This window comes from Nicotiana tabacum, chromosome 22 (genome assembly GCF_000715075.1).
Source record: "Nicotiana tabacum cultivar K326 chromosome 22, ASM71507v2, whole genome shotgun sequence".
Taxonomy (NCBI): Eukaryota; Viridiplantae; Streptophyta; class Magnoliopsida; order Solanales; family Solanaceae; genus Nicotiana; species Nicotiana tabacum.
The window spans coordinates 38,275,577-38,295,065 of NC_134101.1; the positions used below are offsets into that span (position 1 = coordinate 38,275,577).

Here is a 19,489-nt window from a genome sequence, read left to right on the forward strand (position 1 = left end):
TATCGTATTTGAGTAATTTTGGTATGGGTGAACTCGATATCGAATGGGTGTTCGTATTTTGTGACTTTTACCCGATTCCGAATGTGGGCCCAGGGCGACTTTTTGGGGAAAATTTTCAAATCTTTGCTAAAGTCGCAGCTTCATTATTTAAATTAGTTTCTTATAGTTATATTTATAGTATGTAATTGTTTTGGATAGATTCGAGCCGTTCGGAGTTGGAAAGTCGAGGAAAAGACATTCTTATTGATTGATTGATCGATATTTGAGGTAACTGACTTGTCTAACCTTGTGTGGGGGAAACTCTCCTTAGGTTTTGATACTATTATGGTATTTGAATACGTGAAGGCCGTGTACGTAAGGTGACGAGTACGTACTTGGGTTATATGTTGAAAAATCTGATTCTTGCTGAGTAGTTTTCTTTTAATTCCTTAACTGAGTTGCTCTAGCATGTGTAGTCATCATGTTTAGCCTAATGTCGCATGCCTACATGTATTAACTCTTACTTGCAATTTGTGCAACATGCTTAGTTGAATTACCTACTTCCTTGATCTTGTATTCAGTCTTTAACTGTATGAGTCCTTGCTGTAAACTCATTGTTCCATAGGTTAGTAGTTGTGTATTTACTTTTAGGACTACGAGGCGGTACCTCGAGAGCTCCCCCTATTGCATATTTACTTTTTGGACTATGAGGTTGTACCTTGTTAGCTTCCCCTGTTGTGTATTTACTTTTGGAATTATGAGGCGGTACCTCGGGAGCGCCCCTGTTGCATATTTACTTTTGGGACTACGAGGCGATACCTCGGGAGCTTCCCTTATTGTGTATTTACTTTTGGGACTATGAGGCGGTACCTCGGGAGCGCCTTTGTTGCATATTTACTTTTGGGACTACGAGGTGGTACCTCGGGAGCTTCCCCTGTTGTGTATTTAGATTTGGGACTACGAGGCGGTATCTCAGGAGCGCCCCATGTTATTTACCTTTATTTGTTATGTTGTTAGCTTTCTGTAACTTCTCATTGTTTAAATTCCCCGTCATTTTATTATATTGTTATATCTTCTGCCTTGTTTCCTTTTTATTCCAGTAGAGCCCTGACCTGACCTCATCACTACTCTACCGAGGTTAGGCTTGGCACTTACTGGGTACCATTGCGGTGTACTCATACTACACTTTTGGACATCTTTTTGTGCAGATTCAGGTACTGCTTACCAGATCGGGTACTAGTGAGCTAGTCGTACGTGGAGACTTCAAGGTACATTTGCCAGCGTCTGCAGACCTCGGAGTCCCCCTATCCTTACTATGTTGTTTTCTTCCTTATTTTCCTCAGACTCTGATGTATAGAGACACTCAATATTTTCTCTTAGAGCTTGTGACTTATTTCTACTGAGTTCTGAGAGTTGTAATTATTTGAATCGCAGTTTTTATATATATTTCATATGTTGAGGCTTGAGTTAAGTTTATATTTTGCTATTCTGCACAAATGTTAGGCTTACCTAGTCATATAGACTACGTGTCGTCACGACATCCTACGGAGAAAAAATTGGGTTGTGACAAATTAGTTGATAGAATCCATGTCTCGATTTTTGAGATTAATGATACTTCTTTATGAAAGCTTATAAGTTTTCACGTGTAAACTCGGGTAGTGGATTTTGTATCTAACACATGAAATAAGTTAAGCGAAATTCTAAAGGAAGTGATCAATAAATTAAATTGTCAGTGATTTAATTTGATTGATTAGTATATGAATCTTAACATGGGGAGTTAAATAAGGTTTTATGAAAGAATTTCGAAATTGAACTAAGGTGTGCAATCACGAATTTTTTAGTGGAATAATTCGTAATTTATTATGGTAGAAATTTCCATAATAGGGAGCCTTATTAATTAAATTTTGTGGTCCCTACTGTGCCTAAATAGTAGGAAATAAAGAAAATCTTTCCTTTGTGGAAAAAGAAAACCTAACAGGTTTTGAAAAAGGGTTTTACCCTTAAAAATGTGGCAATATATACCTCATATAGGGCTGGCCGTTTTTTACACACGTTTTTCTTGAAATTTCGCCACCCGAAATTCTCTCTTTCTAGATATTCAAAACATTTTTCTGGAGATCGTGGCCTTACTACTTTGGAACTAAAGACCGTGATTGATCTGTTTTGTTCACGCTTCAAGAGATAACTCGTATAATCTCCATATGTGCTAATTATTTAATTTACACGTGAATATGATACTGAAATTGTTTCTGATGCGATATATAATCCAACAAATACTAGGATAAACTAGCTCCTTTAATATTTAATACTAGGATAGACCAGCTACTGATTTTTAATGCTACGATTGGTCATTAATAGAAAAATTAGTTACCAAAATATTATATTTAATACTAGGAATCTTAGAACTTTGGTATTTGTGACATTGTAATATTCTTGTTCATCTCTAAGCTTTTGAGCGTGACAGCATTTGGACTTTTTCTCTAGTTGTTGTGTTATTCAATTGGTTTTAACGTAGAATGTTAATCTTTGTTGTGCAACTAATTTCTATAGTGAACTAAAAGTCGATCTACGCAAGGTACAATAATAGTAATTTTCCAAAAGGGCCTTCTCTCTTCTACATTTTCTATAGTAATTTTCCAAAAAGGCCTTCACTCTTCTCCATTTTCTTTTATCTATTTTTCCTGGGCCGATGGTCTATCAAAAACAAGTTTTTCATCTTCAAATATTAAATTTAAGAAAAAGAAAACAATTCTTTTTTATTCTCTTTGTTTTCATAAAAGGCATTAGTTGCATTCTATAAAATTTAGGAGTTCGAAATATAAATATTTTGTTATAAATTGAATTGTATTTAAGGTGAATATCTATATTTTATAGGGATTCTAGGCTAAGTCACTTTTTTTCTATAAATATAAGGGTTATATTCCATTGTAAATCATCCCAAAACAATAAAAAATATATCTCTCTACTTTTCTCTGCAATACTCTTTTTCTTCTTTTATTGTTTTATAACACGTTATCAGCATGAGACTATAACCAATTAAGTAGAGGCATCTGTTTTGGTCACCAGGCTTTGGAATACATGCATGGTGCTCAACATGTATATAATATTAAGCATAATAATTATTAATTGTTCCATGAACTTTCTTCGGGAATAAATTCTGGATTGAAGGTAAGTATTTTACCTTATTTTTCTCTTCTAAACTCTTAAAATTTTATAATTTGATTTTAAATACAAGCAAAGACAACAAAGTTTGATTAACTCTAATAGAGTTTGTAAGAAATTATAACTACTCGAAGTGGTAAAATTTCTTTGTCTTGCCATGATCAAATTCATGTATGATTGTGAGCACAAAAAGTGAAAACTCGTCCCATTGAATTTTCTTCATTCTCATTCCCTTAAGAGAATATAGTAGCAATATATAATAAGTCTAAAAAAAGATAAAATCATTACCGTGAAGGTATCAATGGATATGGACGTGGCAATAGACGAAATTATAATCGTCATCATTATGGTAATGAGAATAATAAGGATTCTCAAAATAATCCTTCACTCTGTGAAAGTAATGTTTGTCATCGATTTAACATAGGATTTTGTAAAGCACATATAGATGATTATGGTCCATTCATGATGTGAATGTGATAACATGTGATTTATAAATACATATTTATTCTTGAAAGAATATGAACGTGCTAGTGGTAGTGAATATACCACACTCACCTCTAGAAAAAGGTTTGAGATGAAATAATAAAATAATGTCATTATTATGACATGAATGGTCATTGGTCACGTACCTATTATAAGCCAAAATATTTTGGCAATTTGATTATTAAAGGACAACAGTAATGTAAGAAACAAATCTTACATATAATTTTGACCATGACTATAATGGTATAACTTTCTCTTTAAAAGATATTCACCATATAGATGTTGATGAATATATGGTAGTACAAAATTAATTGAGAGTTATAAAAGAGCCAATTATTACTATCTTTGAGGAATAAAATTGATTATCAATAAGGCATTGTGTTATAGTAAGTCTCAAAGAAACTTATTGAATTTTTAAAGTATTCGCGAAATCGGTTGGTTATATTGAGATTATAAATAATGAGAAGATTTAATATCTTTATATCACTATAACTTTAGCAGGGTAATATGTATATAAAAATTACTCGCTTTATTACCTGATTTATACTACATAAATAAAGTATGGTGAAATTACAAGACACAATAAACTGGATGTTTATTGATATATAATACCCATGCCATAGTAAACTGGAAATTTAAGTAATAATTGCACATGTCATAATGTAAACCTGAAGTTTACTGATACAGATAATTTTATCAAGCATGGCCTATTGAGCAATCTTGATTTAAGCATGATGTGCAAAATAAATGAGAATTCACATGAGTAAGTGTTGAAGAAGATTCTTCATGAATTCTCATGTGTTGCTTGTTCTCGCGATTATTATACCAACTAAAATTGCGATTGAATCCCTTGAATTCTGGAATTTATCAAGGTGAATATGGGCTCATTCACCTGCCATGCAAACCTTATAAAGATGCATCTATAAGATAGTTACATGTGCGTTTATTATCAACCCGCAACTTGAATGCCAGGTTTCTCGCTCAATAATTTAATTTAGAGCATAATTTCCAGATTTTCTATTCAAGAAAGTTTATTTTGATAAGTTGGTTTACATCACAATGGGTTTAGCAAAATAATTTATTGACCGCCTCCACTTAATAGCTAAACTATTGCTTATGAGAACAAAGTTATCTATATCAGTTTGATATACATTATACATGAAAGTATATTACATTCTTTTCTCATAACTGGTTCAGGGCCAGGAACCAAATAATTTCATCTTATTATTATTGATGTGCGGTGTATATTTTGATTAACATCATAACACACAAAGATGGGTTCCCAAAGTTGAGGAAACAAGCTAGTTTTTCTAACATGAGGGGGAGAGATGATAAATATTTGAGAAAAAGTTACGTGGAATGAATTATCATTTCTACATTTAGATCCTCGAATAAGATAATATGAAGTTCATAAAAAGATAATTCATTTGCAATATATTGCAAAGCATGTCGGACGCATTTGCTGACCCAAAGAAAGTAACTATATTCTCACTCCAAGTGCTCCTATTAGAATAAGTCCTAGAAGGACAAAATCTATGGTATGCATAAAGCGTATAGACATATCAGTTTCAAATAAAATTCTTGATAAAGAAGATGAGCAAATGATCAAAATGATCATAATAAGGAGGCAAGTGATCTATAACATCACACGACATAACATTTCATAAAATCTCAGGAGAGGTTCAGGTACCTGAAAATATAAAATGAAGAGATCTCTATGTTATGTCTTTATGAAAAAAGAAGAAGGTTGGAACTGATATAAAATATTTGTCGACGACATCTATGATAGCGCTAAATATATATATGAGGATCTTAAGTACGAAGAAATAATTCAAGTTGAATTGGTTTCATATGAAAGGCATGTAGTTTTGGACATGTAGTTCAAACACTCAAATGTATAAAACCAACGGTGTGTGTGCAATCATTTTCATATATCTTATATGTCTGGCATGCCATGAAAACTTGATATGCATCTAAAGTTTATTTACATGGCTTATTTGACTATACTTATATGACAATCCATATGAACGATTTAAAACGTTTATAGCATATACAATTCTTGGAGAAATTCTTGGTCCTGAATTACCACATCCTAAGTGTAATTTGTGCACATATGTATCTTGCTACATGATAATATGATAGCAACCGTTTTTGCCCCTATATGATGATATTGAAATGACGATTCCAACAAGATCATATGAAGACAATTCATCTTTATCGGGAATGGTGATTTCATGATGAAACAAATCCGTTCACGTTAATATGGCTAATTTTTTATTATCAAATATCTACCAACGATCTTTTGAAGATGGTGCACAAGATTGGAATGCAAAGGCTCAAAGATGTGAATTGATGCTCTCATCAGGGGGAGTTAATACGCGTTGTACTCTTTTTTCCTTACAAAATTTTGTCCCACTGGGGTTTCCTTGCAAGATTTTTAAAGAGACAACCAAAAGGCGTATTGTTAGATATGTGTACTCTTTTTCCTTCACTAGAAATGGTTTTCACTGGGTTTTATTTTAGTTAAGGTTTTAACGAGGCACATTATCTATTGAATATACATTCAAGGGGGAGTGTTATAAATAGAATTATATTTATGGTGAATATCTATATTTTAGAGAGATTCTAGGGTTTGTTACTTGGTGACGAAGTTACTTTTTCTTTATAAATATAAGGGTTCTATTCCATTGTAAATCATCCCAAATCAATAAAAATTATGTCTCTCTACTTTTTTATGCTACTCTTCTTCTTTTATTATTTTATAACATGTCCTAATTATTATGTATAAAGTGAAATTCAATGTACTTTATTTAGATAAATTAAATTTACGTGTGTAAAATTACATATACAATCACTATAATACAAATTTCTTAAACTAAATAGGAGTAATATTTAAAATTAGTACCCCATTAATGTCTGAATTCTTAAACAGTGTAGCGTCGTTTCTCCTCGTATCAAAACTAAAAAATGGAATTTCGGGAGAACGAAAAGGGGGATAGCTTTTTTAGCTCGTGTTCCAATCCTCTTTCTCTCTCTACCTCGATGGCTTCGCTTCAAGCTCCTTTAAATATTCGCTTTTCACCCCTATCCATTTTCTTCTTCCCTTTTTCTTCGCTTTTTCCATGGCTTCCCTATTTTCTCTCCGAACTTCCAGTTTCCACAATCAGTAAGTTCTCTCTATTGCCCCCCATTTTCTCTTTATATTTACAATTATGTTTACCAAATTCCATTTGTTGAATCCTGAAATCTCTCAGCTAAACTTAAAGAGTCAACGAATTTTTTGCCTCTGGTATTTCTTAATTAAGTAATGTGCTTAGTATCAGATTCATTTCTGAGACGGATATAGAGGGGCAAAATGCGCACAGTTGGGGAATTAATAAAGCATTGTTTAATGGTGGAGTAGATTTGCGGATTTCGTTTTGTTTCACGATAAATTGCTTTGCTTTATCAGTTGTTCTCCGGAATCGATCTTACAATTAAAATGGAGATGAAAAAGGAAACCTTGATATATATATATATATATATATATATATATATATATATATATATATATATATATATAGCGTCATTTTCTCTTTTGTTCTTTTAGTAAATTAAAAGTAAGGCAATTTATTCAGAGAAACATGATGATGAAAATGTATTAACTAAAATTAGAGTAAATTGACTGGAATAGTGGAGAGGTATGCAGATGTCTAATAAAGTGAAAGACAAGTTCTATAGAACGACATTCATTACCGTACTATATGGCAAGTTCTTAAAAAAGATGCATATGCAATCATACAAGATTGGACGATGAGTCGATGACTAAGGGGACAACCAGACAAGTAGTACATATTGAAAATTAGAATAGGAGAAGATTGGATGAGAGGTGATCAAGTGATTATGATGATTGAGGATATTGAATAGGAGATGAGATAGACCTAAAATCAAAATTGAGAGAAGTTGTTTCATAAGATATACAATCTTGTGAAATCAAGCAAAGAACAAAATCCAGTGCAAGCAATGGTCCATATAGTGGCAACCAGTTGGGATTACGGTTCAAGGTTTAGTTGTTTTACACTTACATCAAGTTCGATGTTTGACAAAAGTGTTTTTTTTTCTTGTTACTGTGTAAGAGACTTATATATCAATGTGGAGATAAGTGTGAGTTATGGAGAAATTTTACTTTTAGAACTCCTCAGTTAGCTCAAAAGATGATTTACTTAGTATTCGCATGAAATAAGTCCAAATAGAGTGGCATGGATATAGTGACTCATGTAGTCAACCCCAACTAGTTTGAGGTGGAGCATAACAGGTTTATTGAAATAATAAGTGCAGTAGGAAAAGATCCAAATGTTTACAACTGAACAAGGAAGGAAAAGTTTTTGGTATTATCATTCTTGTACTAGCTCTATATTTGCATACAATGGTGGTATATCCAAAATGGCAAATGCAAGATTTGATGCTTCGTAGATGGCTGTCCTTCATCCAGTCCTAAGTTATCACTTAATTACCTCAGTTTAGCTGTCTGCACTTTTGTGTTTGAAGGGAGTGCAAATCATTCCACTGAAAAGCTTACTACCGACCTTAGATGAATTTGGCCAGGAAACTTTAAACACCAAAAGGATCCAAACAAGTCTACTAGGTTTAGTTGTTCATAAATAGATGCATTTGCAAAGGTCTAAATTTTTGTGAGAATACACAGGTAGATTATGAAGGTTCTTGAGACCTCTGATTCCTTTTTCAGACATTAAATAAAATTCAATATTGGCTCTTTTGTGCTGCAGAGAAATTGTCCAATCATGGAACTTAGAAAAATCTGTGTGTAAGAGACTATGTGCATCAAATATATATGTGAAAGACCACGATTTTGGCAGTCTAAAATACATCATGCTGCAAGGATATCTTTCTGCATCATTGTCCCAGAAGATATCAATGAAATGCATTACTTCAGCAGCTCTAGGATCAGCGGCAGCTGAAGGCAACCCTGATCAAAACATTATTGAAATGGATCCTTCTGTAGCTAGTTGTAACAAGAATGAGCTGGAATTCAGTCGAGTCAATTGTCTTGTGTGGGTGCTGCATGAATCTGCGAGAAGCTTTTCAGTTGCAGTGCAAACCCTTGAATTGACTAAAAATGGGCCTGAGCTTGCAATGGCATGGGTTGGGGTGGATGTGCATGCCTGGCATAAAAGCATTGCGTATCAGGTATGGAAGTGCAGCCTGCAGTTCCGTAAATAGAGATTTTTGACACACTGCATTTGTTTTTCAGTTTTTAAATTGTGAAGGTTGATATCAGAGTCAATTTTCTATCTTAAACACTTAGCTCATTAATATGATAATTGGCAAGTTTGCGAACTTTGGAAGCTATGCAACAAATAAAAAGCAGATGATGCTACACAGGTAGCAATTTATGCTTTGCTCAAAGCAGCAATAGAAGTGGAAGTGTTTCTTTCTCGTAACCGCAGCAACAATGTTTCTTCTGTTCATGAAATGTAAGTTTGACTATCTTGAACTCTTCATCAAAAAAAAAAAAAGTTTGACTATCTTGAACTTTTCCACACCTTTGTATTATTGTGTAGTTTAAAAATTAAGACTTAAGACTATCAATCTCTCGCTCCCTCAGTTTTTATTTTCTCTTTTGATGATATTCATTGTTTATCATGGAACTCACATCATGAACACCTATGTGTGTGCATGTGTTCTATATTTGGAGAAGGAAACTGCACGACACATTTTGGCGATCTTGTCTTTATTCTTATTTTCATTTTCTTCTCCTTTTTCCTTTCCATCAGCCTATTCCCAATCACCGACTTTCTTGGGGAGCGCATCGAAAGTCAGTTGAATATGAGGAATACAAAGTTGGTGCAGTGGTTTAGAACACTGGAGCTGCCACGGATAGCGGGAATGTTCATTCCTCTATTCAAGAAATGGTCTGTGGATTATGCAGGAAGGTATGTCCTTAAAATTCATTCTTTTCTTATCAGGTTATATTTGCTGTCATCATGATGCAACCAAATGCTCTTTTAAGTTTTTAACAGTAATATGCTGATTGATATCAGGCATGTTCTTTATGTCTCAGTTGCTAAAACATCTTATACAGAATTATTCAGTGGTGTTGCAGGAAATATTTTGGCTATAAGTTGTTGCACTGCAGTGAGGAAGTTAGGTTCAGGGAGAGTTTCTTGTCCTCTGTTTACAGCTTCAATTGAAGATGCACTAGTAGAGCTCATGAACTTGTCACATAGACTTGTTTCGGTTGATAAGTTGCACTATTTAGCAACTGAGGCTGGATTTGAAGAAGACTTCTTGTTTCATTTTGGTAGAAAGGTTCTACCAAGTAACAGTATTGAAGATGTAGAATTTTGGATAGGATTGGTTCAAAGAAAACTCAGTAATGCATTCCACAGAGAAAATGTGATTACAGACAAGCATACTTTTCACGGGAAGGTTAGCGTTTACTAATTGATTGGAGGCAATTAATGTTGTGAACTATCTCCTTCTTACTCTTGCATAAGAACTGCGGAATACCTACAAACTTATGATATCTCACTGTAACTCCCTTATAAAACTATGTTTCAGTTTTGAAATTCAGAGAAAGAAGGATACGTCTATGATTCTTATTCTCTCTGTTATGTGCACTTGTTATAAGAAATTTTGTCTTTAATGTTAAAGAAACGTTATATTGCAACTGGTTAACGGATAAACTTCTTCTCCCTATATCTATAATTTCTATAAAACATATTGATGATAGCAACAATAACAATAATTATGAAATAGTTAGTTAGAAGACTTAAAGGTTTCCCCTGCCTAAAAAGATAATGAAGATTCTTCGACAATTTGGATGCATCAGTTAATTATGAAGTTGATAAAATAAGTTATATATTGAACTGATTGTAGTTTCGAGGTCTGACAGGTTCAGGAAAATAGTTTAGCTACCCTGGGGCTTTTTGCATATTTGGGAAGAGAGACAAGATTGTTCCTCTCAGAAATGGGTGTAAAGGATCTTGATGAGCAAACTAAAGATTTTCTGAGGTATCTACAATAGAGAGCCTATTTACTTTCCCCTACTCTAGTCAGTGTGGTTTGTTCATTTGATTGATATTGGACAGTTTTTGTGCTTTCTCCCTGCAGTTACTTAGAATGCGGTAGCCTTCTTATGCATCCTGAATTCTCCACTCTGTCCGAGTATCAGCTCTTCATGGAGGTTAGTACTTATATTAATTTGGAAGACAAAGGAAATAAACAATTGATTAGAACAATTCTCGCAGGTAGTAGCGAATGAAATTGGATGGCTCGACTTTTATGCTGCATCTGCTACCAAGTTTTGTGACAAAAGAAGATCCAAACAACATCCAATTCAAGCAGAGAAAGAAATAATCTTGTACACTGTTTTAACTGTATGCTATGATATTATAGCTGGATTTGCTCACTATAGCAACTCTGCGCAGCAGCCATTAGATGCAGATTTACTGGACTTCTTGCTTCAGAGGTATCAAATCATTCTGAGAATGCACTGTTGGAAAGTCTAAATGTAGCTCACTTTTTAGCTGATTTCCATCAATCTCTTTAGTCAGAGTCTGCTTTCTGGATGCCTGGAGGACTACTGGGCAGCTTATGATAGAACAGGGTATGTTGCCTTTAACGGATAAGAGAAGATACCTTCTGTTGATACAACATTCCAATAATGTGTTGTCTATCTCTCTCGAGCAGAGAACTGCAAAAAATTGCTGAAAGAAGTGCATCTGATCCAGCAGCATCTTTGATTGTTAAAGGTGGCATGAGTTCATCCATCATATTGGAAGTGAAGGAGAAGCCAACTGAGTTGATAAAAATGGAAAATCATCAATATGGATCTAGATTGAATCAGATACAGGTACCAGATTGAATAAATAGGGACTGCTATACTGAGTTTATCCTTAAATAAACCATCAAGATAGTAGTTTATGAAGCCCTTTACAGAATTTTCATTTCTCTTATCGAATGTCAGGCCACCAGCTCCGGTGTGATGGACCCTTTGATGTTGGTGGAGTTGGATTGCTCTACTGCACCAAAAACACGTCAAAATTTTCTAACAAAATCTACGACCAAGCTGATATCTGCAAGTACGGTAAGTTACTCCAGTTATTCATATCAAATCAAAAGAGTATGCTCTACAGTTGTTAACTTTGTATTGCATTGTGCTAGGATATCTGGATGGGTACTGAATTGCTCTTTACGGACATATCAGATGCTTTGAGCCTACTTATAAAGCAGTTGAAAGGCCGCCAACTAACAAAAAGGGAGGGAAAGAAAATGAAGAGAACGCTGGGTGATATTGCTAACCTTGTGCCCATAACCATCTTAATGCTACTTCCTGTAAGCATCAACTATATGAAACAATGGATTTCCGTCTGTCTGCTCAAAGCTTCATTTTTTTGGCTGAATGAACTGGTCTTCTAGTCCACTGCATGCTATATGCTAGAAATGGTTTAGGGCCTATAGTAATTTCACAGATGTCAGAGATGATATGACCATGTTTAAGGGACTAAAAAATAAGCATGATAAAATCTTTTTATAAGGCATTGAGTCGGAAAATGTGCCATGTCTATCTTGGTCCCAAGATTACTAAAAACTTCCTACTTTTTTGTCTTCTACGGTATTGTATTAATGGAAGTGTATTGATTCTAATAGTTGCTGTACAACAAACTTCCTTCACGAACAACTTTCATCTAGTTTCAGGATGTCAATGTGAACAATATTTCTTCCCTATTGTTCTCACAAAGAGCTTCTCAAAGATTCACTTTGATAAATCTAACAGGTTTCTGCCGTAGGTCATGCAGCCATGCTAGCCGCGATCAAGAAATATGTCCCGAGCTTGGTAACTGTAATCTATCATTCTACACATTATTCCTCCTGCTGTTATGTGCTTATATTTTTTTTTTTTTGTGTTCCCAGATTCCTTCTCCTTATTCTTCCGAAAGGCTTGATCTAATTAAACAATTAAAGAGAACGAAGAAGAAGAAGGAAATCCAAGCCCGGAGCAGCAGTGACGACCCTTCTTTTAAAGCTGTAAAGTGAATGAAAGCTGTGGGAAACAACTTTAGTATCATGGTTTTGGTTCGGCTCAACTTTCTGTAAAGTGGCAAGTCGAGTTGCATATACCTCATTGTAGCCAATGCAAGAAACTGGCTATTAGGGGAAACTGAAAGAATACTTCGTTCAAAAGCACCTTTACACACAAATCCTGCTAAATTTAGTTCTAGAGAAAGCAACTTTGATCAAGTGTATTTGGTTAGGCATTATCTGACAATTGTTCATATTGGCCATGGTTTAAAATGAAGCTTTCTGAGTTTCAAGGATTCATTTTTGTCCGCAATATTTTGATGTGTACACTGACTGACAAATAAAAAAAACTCGGACGCTAGAAGGAGGGCTTGAACCTCCGACCTTGTGGTTAACAGCCACACGCTCTAACCAACTGAGCTATTCCAGCCTGTGGGAATTAGCGAGCATTAAATAATTTTGATTTCTAAAATAAGGAATATTTTTTCAAAGGCAACAAATATTTATTAAACAACCTAGTCAAAACAAAGTTACATCAGGAAAATATCTTTATTCTGGATTTATTAAACAATATGTTTTTTTTCAATTCGCTTTAGCATTGACAAGGTCAAGTGAGCCATAGGTGTTAATTCATAGAGAATCAAACTAATTAACGAATATCTTCGTTTTTCTTCTTTTATTTGTTTCAAATTACATTAATGTATTTGCTACTGAATTTGTAGGATGCTTTGCTCAATTTCCATAACGATCTTTTTTTTGGGGATATTGTATAGTTTTGGTGGAAGTTGCTAATGGAGCACTAAAACTGCATATATAATTTTGGTGGAAGTTGCTAATGGAGCAGTAAAAAAGGCTAAAAGGATAAAATTGTATAGTGCCCCAAAAGCTTAAGTTCTAATAATTGCCCCTTCTATATTAACTAGCAGGTTATGCCCGGGCTAAGCCCGGGCCCGACGACTATGTGAGTAATTAATTTGTATCTAAATTTATAATTTGGTTTAATTATTTCTTCGTCAATTCTCAACGGCAACAATATCTTGATATTATTTAACAACAATTAAGCCTTTTAAAAGAGCCTTAAAGTATATTCATCAAATAGTATGGGCCAACCTAAATGGTGGATAGCCTCTATGTTATCTGATTTTTAAATTTTTGTGCTAAGATTATTTCACATATATATTTTTATCTCATGTCCCTGGGACCCAGTTAATCAAATAAATATTATAATAAAGTTATAATTAACTTAAGCTTGTAATAAAATAGAGTGCATACCTTTTGAACTTGAGATTTTATTTGTGCTGAAGGCAGAAGTTATATGTAATGGGAATTGAGCAGCCTTTGAGCATAGCTTTGAAGTCTATGACATGCATCTCTCTTAGATTATTTTTAGTCAGTAACTTTATCCTTTTCAATTGGGTATGATCAGGTGTGGAGGTTGTGATAACTTATTCAAGAATTGTTTTTTAGCATCCTTCTTTGTACTGATTTTGTCAAACCTAAAATATTTTCCGTCTATCCAATATCTTGTAATTTCTAGGGAGCCCATGGAGCTCCTTTTCTAGCTATTTATTATCGACCTCTCCCGCTATTTACTATCGAATTTGCTATTTCCTTGACTAATATAAAATATATATACATTCAAATATAGTAATTCAATTTTTATATTATAATATAAAGAACAATTATTAATGTATATGCTATTATGGAGTATATATTTTGACACTTTCACGGATATTTCATCCAACTCGTAAAATTTATTTTCTACTCTTATTTAAAAAATAATGTTTCTATTTGCATTCTAGTACTATTAACATGTTCGTTTGATTAGTTTACTTAATTTCATTTATATAAATGTTAGTAGTAGTACGCCATCTCCCCTCCAACCCCTCACCATCTTCAAAAAAACAATGTTAGTAGTACCTTTTTGTAAAGTATATTGATCTCCCCTTTCCTTTTTAAGATTTCGACTCTAACCCGTATTCTAACAATATGGGTTTTGTAGTAATTCGTTTGTCCTTTTTAATCCTGCAATGCTAAAATTAGTATTCGTGAATAACAATATGGGTTTTGTAGTAATTCGTTTATAACGAATTTCGGTACATATTCTTACAACATAATGCCCTTCGGGCTAAAAAAATACTGGAGCCACTTATCAATGGCTCATGAATAAAATGTTCGAAAAATAAATAGGAAAGACTATGGAAGTATATATAGACGATATGCTCGTTAAGTCTTTGAATGCAGGCGACCACATGAAGCATTTGTAAGAAACATTTGATATCCTCAGGGAGCATAATATGAAGCTTAACCCCGAGAAGTGTGCGTCCAGGGTCAGTTCGGGTAAGTTCCTAAGATTCCTAGTCTCACAAAGGGGAATTGAGGTAAATCCTGATAAAATCAAGGCCATAAAGGACATCCCGGATCAATTGTCTAATGTAAAGGAAGTCTAGAGGCTCACAGGAAGATTGGCAGCTTTGAGCAGGTTCATTTCTCGTTCATCGGAAAAATGTCATCATTTTTTCGCACTACTCAAAAAGAAAAATAATTTCGAATGGACACCAGAGTGTCGGCAAACCTTGAAGGAGTTGAAAAAAATATTTGTCAAGCCCTCCGTTGCTCTCAAAACTAAAAGAAGGTGAAACGTTGCTAGTCTACCTCGCGATTTCAGAAGTCGTGGTAAGTGCAGTTTTAGTCCGAGAGGACGAAGGTACACAATCTCCCATTTATCACGTTAGCAAAATTTTAACGGGAGCAGAAACTCGCTACCCACATCTGGAAAAGCTGGCCTTAGCTCTCGTAGTCGCCGCTCGAAAGTTGAGGCCCTAATTCCAATGTCACCTGATAGCTGTGGTGATTACTTTCCCTCTGAGGAATATCCTCCATAAACCCGAGCTCTCGGGTAGATTGGCCAAATGGGCCAACGAAATTAGCGAGTTCGATATAGAATATAAATCGAGGATTACAATTAAGTCTCAAGTCTTGGCTGACTTTGTGGCCGATTTCAGTCTGGGACTATTGCCTCTGGCAGCCAAAGAGACAATAATGGTGTTAGAACCGATATCAGGAGTTTGGACCTTATTTGAGAACGGAGCTTCAAACGTAAAAGGGTCCAGGCTCGGAATAGTCTTGATCACGCCTTCAGGGGAAACTTTAAGGCAAGTCATCAGAACGATTCCTTTAACTAACAATGAAGCAGAGTACGAAACTTTGATTGCAGGGCTTGAATTGGCCCGGGGACTTGACTCTAAAGTCATCGAAATCAAATGTGATTCACAGTTGGCGGTGAATCAGGTCTACGGAGTTTTTGACACCAAAGAAGAGCGTATGCAACAATACGTGGTAAAAGTTCAGGCTTTATTGGCACGATTCCAAGAGTGGTCAATTACTCATATACCGAGGGAAGACAACGCGGAAGCAGATGCGCAAATTTGGACTCATCGACAGAAATCCAGGGATCGGAATCATGTATGGTAGTACAACTGATGAACTCAGTCTTGGACTCATCAGCTCTGTTATTCCATCTACATTCTAAGGTTAAGTATTTTATATTTTTACTAATATTTTATTATCTTTTGAATCAAATTAACTCATTTGTCTAGAAAATACGAACAAATTCAATTGTACCGTTTTACGGGTAAACAGCTTGACTCGAGCTCAGACAACTCACATGACGAATGGATCATGCTGTAAGAAGTGTTTATTTGGCAAGATGATCAATCATTAAGCCAAAAGTCAACAGTTATTGACAAAATAAAACTGGCATTATATACCCTTTAATAACGATTAGCATCGATCTGTTTGTTGGATTATTAATCACACTTTGTTTTCATTACCAAACGTGAATTCGGGAAAGTCTAAATTAAGAGACACTTTCTCCAAAAGCTAAAAGTTACTACTGTATCACGAATATCAATACATTTAACTAATATGCAAATTATTTGCTTTATTTTGTAAGTTACTAAATTCACTTAGAGTCAATTTAACATTTTACTAATGTGCACTTACGTGGTGTAAAGAAGTGTAGTTTAAGCTTATTTGCCAAGTTACTTATTGGTGGTTACATGTAACTATCCAATAGTATAAGTTAAATACTCTTGTTGAGTTATTGTACTTGTTATAAAAAGATTATATCATTATTACATAAAAATTAAACTCAATTTCAGAAGCACAACAATATAAATGAATGACTGCAATCACATCAAATCTCATGCATCTTTCGATCATTTCATCAAAGTTGAATCTCTACAAAGGTTCGAAAGGAAGAAGAAAAACAATACAAAATGTAAATAGGAAAAAAGAAAGAATAAGCAATATGTTAATTGCTTGTCTTTCTTTTTATTACAAATGGCAAATGGGATTCACGACACAATCAAATTCAAACAATTTTTTAGAATTCACTAACGAGAGGGGCGTGGTCGTAGTTCATGAACACATTGCTGTAAGTTAAACCAGCCAAACCACCACCAACTAGTGGTCCAACCCAGTAAATCCAGTTTCCGGCGAAGTTACCACTGGCCACAGCTGGACCAAAAGAGCGGGCCGGGTTCATTGAACCGCCGGAGAATGGACCGGCAGCCAAGATGTTAGCACCAACAATGAAACCAATGGCAATGGGTGCAATTGTACCCAATGTTCCCTTCTTTGGGTCAACTGCTGTTGCGAACACTGTGTATACCAATGCAAATGTGATAATAATTTCCATTACAACTCCTTCGGTTGCTCCTACTCCAGCTGCCACACCGTGGATTGGAACAGCCTGAAATTTTGATTTAACCATAAATATCAAATTCTGTTACATAAAATGGCAATTAGGATATAAATATTGGACTAAAACGGCTTAAAAATACTCTTAATATGGCATGATATTGTCCATTTTAGACCAACCTCGCATGATTTTCCCAAAATGCCTCACATCACTAAGAGTATCCAACTTCTTATTATAAGCATTATTTATAATAATTTGGCTATTTTTTTTCAAAAACATTTGAAAACAATATTTATTCATGGAATTTGATCAGTTTTCGAAATTGAAAACTTTTTTCAAATTCCCAAAAATTGGTCTAAGACATTTTTTGGGTGAAATTTTTTTTTTCACTCACAAACTTCAATTTTTAAAAATTATTTTCAACACAACTTCAAAAACTCTTTTTTCAAGTTTTAACCAAATCTATATATCTAAGCTAGCTAAGTATATTTTAAGAAATACTATATGCTTAGAAGGACTTACCAATCCTCCTGTGACAAATTTGAGGAGGTAGGAAGCAGCAATGGCGCCCAAAAGCTGAGCAATCCAGTAGAACAAGCCCGTAATAATGGTGATTTGGCCGCCTAGAGCTAAACCAAAAGTAACAGCTGGGTTAACGTGACCCCCAGAGATGTTAGCGGCAATAGCAACGGCCACGAACAGAGCCAATCCATGGCAAACTGCAACTGCTACTAGCCCCGCCGGATCAAGAGCAGCATCTGCTGTCAACTTGTCTGCATTTTTATGTAGAATAACAATCAAAATCAAAATACCCAAACGAGTAGCGTAGATTTACCAGCTATAACTAGTTACTTACCATATCAGGGTATTATGTATATAATAGGTGTTGTAAAAGCTCTCCATCTATCTATAGCAACATCGTTATATAACATTCATTCACTTTAAAAATCAAGCTTTTTATGAAATCAATTTTTATGTTATGTTATAATATATATTCGCTATAATACTACTTTGTTATAATATCCAAAAAAAATCGGAACAAATAAGGATGTTATACAGAGAGATTTGACGGTATATATTTTTTTGTTAATTTACATGTTAATTGCTAGCTCTATGCATGGTATCATTATGACTTAAAAGTGAGCGTTACTTTCTCGTTAAGAAACTTTACGTACCAATATTAACAAAAAAAATATTTCAGCGTAAACAAAACTACGTAATGTATTTGAGCTCATTAGTATGTATTAGTAGTAATAAATTATTCCCTCCGTTCCAAATTAGACGAGGTACTTTCCTTTTTAGTCTGTTCCAAAATAAATGACATAATTTTAAATTTAGAAATAATTACACTTTAAACTCTTCATTTTACTCATTTTACCCTTAATACGAAACTTTTATAATCACACAAATGTTATTGCCCCACAAAGCTTTTACCTCTTAAGCATTTAAGACCACAAGTTTTAAAAATATTCTTTTTTTTCTTAAACTTTGTGCTGAGTCAAACTATCTCATCTAAATTGAAGCGGAGCGAGTAATATAAATGAACGAAATAAAGAGAGTTACTAACTGTAGGCAATGGCGGAACCAACTCCGGCGAAGACGAAAAGCAAGGTAGAGATAAATTCAGCAACATAGGCCTTAATAGACCCTGAGCTAACTGAATCGTCAAAACGTCCAAAAGCTATGCAAGGCATTTTCAGAGAATAATAATTTCTTCTATGAAGCAAATTAATAGACAGATAGCAGATAAAGCTTTTGGATGACTTGAAGAGCCCTTTTGTCACCCTATATATACTGAAAATATTACAATAAAATATGGTGTCAATTAATGCACTTCTTGAGTTTTCCCCTGTAGTATGCTGTAGGGTGGTACGAGCATCTTTTTGTTATTAGGGAAATACATAAGAATACACATGAACATGCTTATCCAATGCTGATGTTTGTTACAAAACTTAGCTGTCAATAACATGCTTTTATGGAAATGTCTCGAAGCTCGTAAATAATCATCCATGTGATCCCATCAATAAGACATTTTGGGTGGGTGGGCCGAGGAAAAATATATATTTTTTGCTGTTTCATAAAATAATAATCGATAAAATATATATATTTTTGTATATATATATTTTGACAGGCAAA

At 34.3% G+C, this 19,489-nt stretch overlaps 2 protein-coding genes and 1 non-coding gene across 4 annotated transcripts; 1 reads left to right on the forward strand and 2 right to left on the reverse strand.

Annotated features, from left to right (window-relative positions):
• Nucleotides 1–6,574: 6,574 nt before the first annotated feature.
• On the forward strand, nucleotides 6,575–12,946 carry LOC107801868 (uncharacterized). Of its 2 annotated transcripts, XM_016625272.2 has the most exons (14): nucleotides 6,578–6,790; nucleotides 8,391–8,811; nucleotides 9,007–9,098; nucleotides 9,399–9,557; nucleotides 9,717–10,053; nucleotides 10,520–10,638; nucleotides 10,738–10,810; nucleotides 10,875–11,095; nucleotides 11,177–11,233; nucleotides 11,317–11,479; nucleotides 11,594–11,713; nucleotides 11,791–11,961; nucleotides 12,404–12,463; nucleotides 12,541–12,946. In XM_016625272.2, the coding sequence occupies exons 1-14, from the start codon at nucleotides 6,747–6,749 to the stop codon at nucleotides 12,661–12,663; spliced, it is 2,160 nt and encodes a 719-aa protein (XP_016480758.2). In that variant the 5' UTR covers nucleotides 6,578–6,746; the 3' UTR covers nucleotides 12,664–12,946. The 2 variants fall into 2 exon arrangements, with proteins under 2 accessions (XP_016480759.2, XP_016480758.2); XM_016625273.2 differs by lacking the exons at nucleotides 12,404–12,463; nucleotides 12,541–12,946 and having other exon boundaries at nucleotides 6,575–6,790; nucleotides 11,594–11,708; nucleotides 11,791–11,950.
• A 58-nt stretch (nucleotides 12,947–13,004) lies between these two features.
• TRNAN-GUU (transfer RNA asparagine (anticodon GUU)) lies at nucleotides 13,005–13,078 on the reverse strand. The gene has a single exon. It is a non-coding gene; the product is annotated as a tRNA-Asn (tRNA).
• A 3,752-nt stretch (nucleotides 13,079–16,830) lies between these two features.
• Nucleotides 16,831–19,105, reverse strand: LOC107801866 (aquaporin TIP2-1-like). The gene is made up of 3 exons (XM_016625270.2): nucleotides 18,921–19,105; nucleotides 17,876–18,126; nucleotides 16,831–17,404 (listed from the first exon to the last, which is right to left on the reverse strand). The coding sequence occupies exons 1-3, from the start codon at nucleotides 19,045–19,047 to the stop codon at nucleotides 17,036–17,038; spliced, it is 747 nt and encodes a 248-aa protein (XP_016480756.1). The 5' UTR covers nucleotides 19,048–19,105; the 3' UTR covers nucleotides 16,831–17,035.
• Nucleotides 19,106–19,489: the final 384 nt, after the last annotated feature.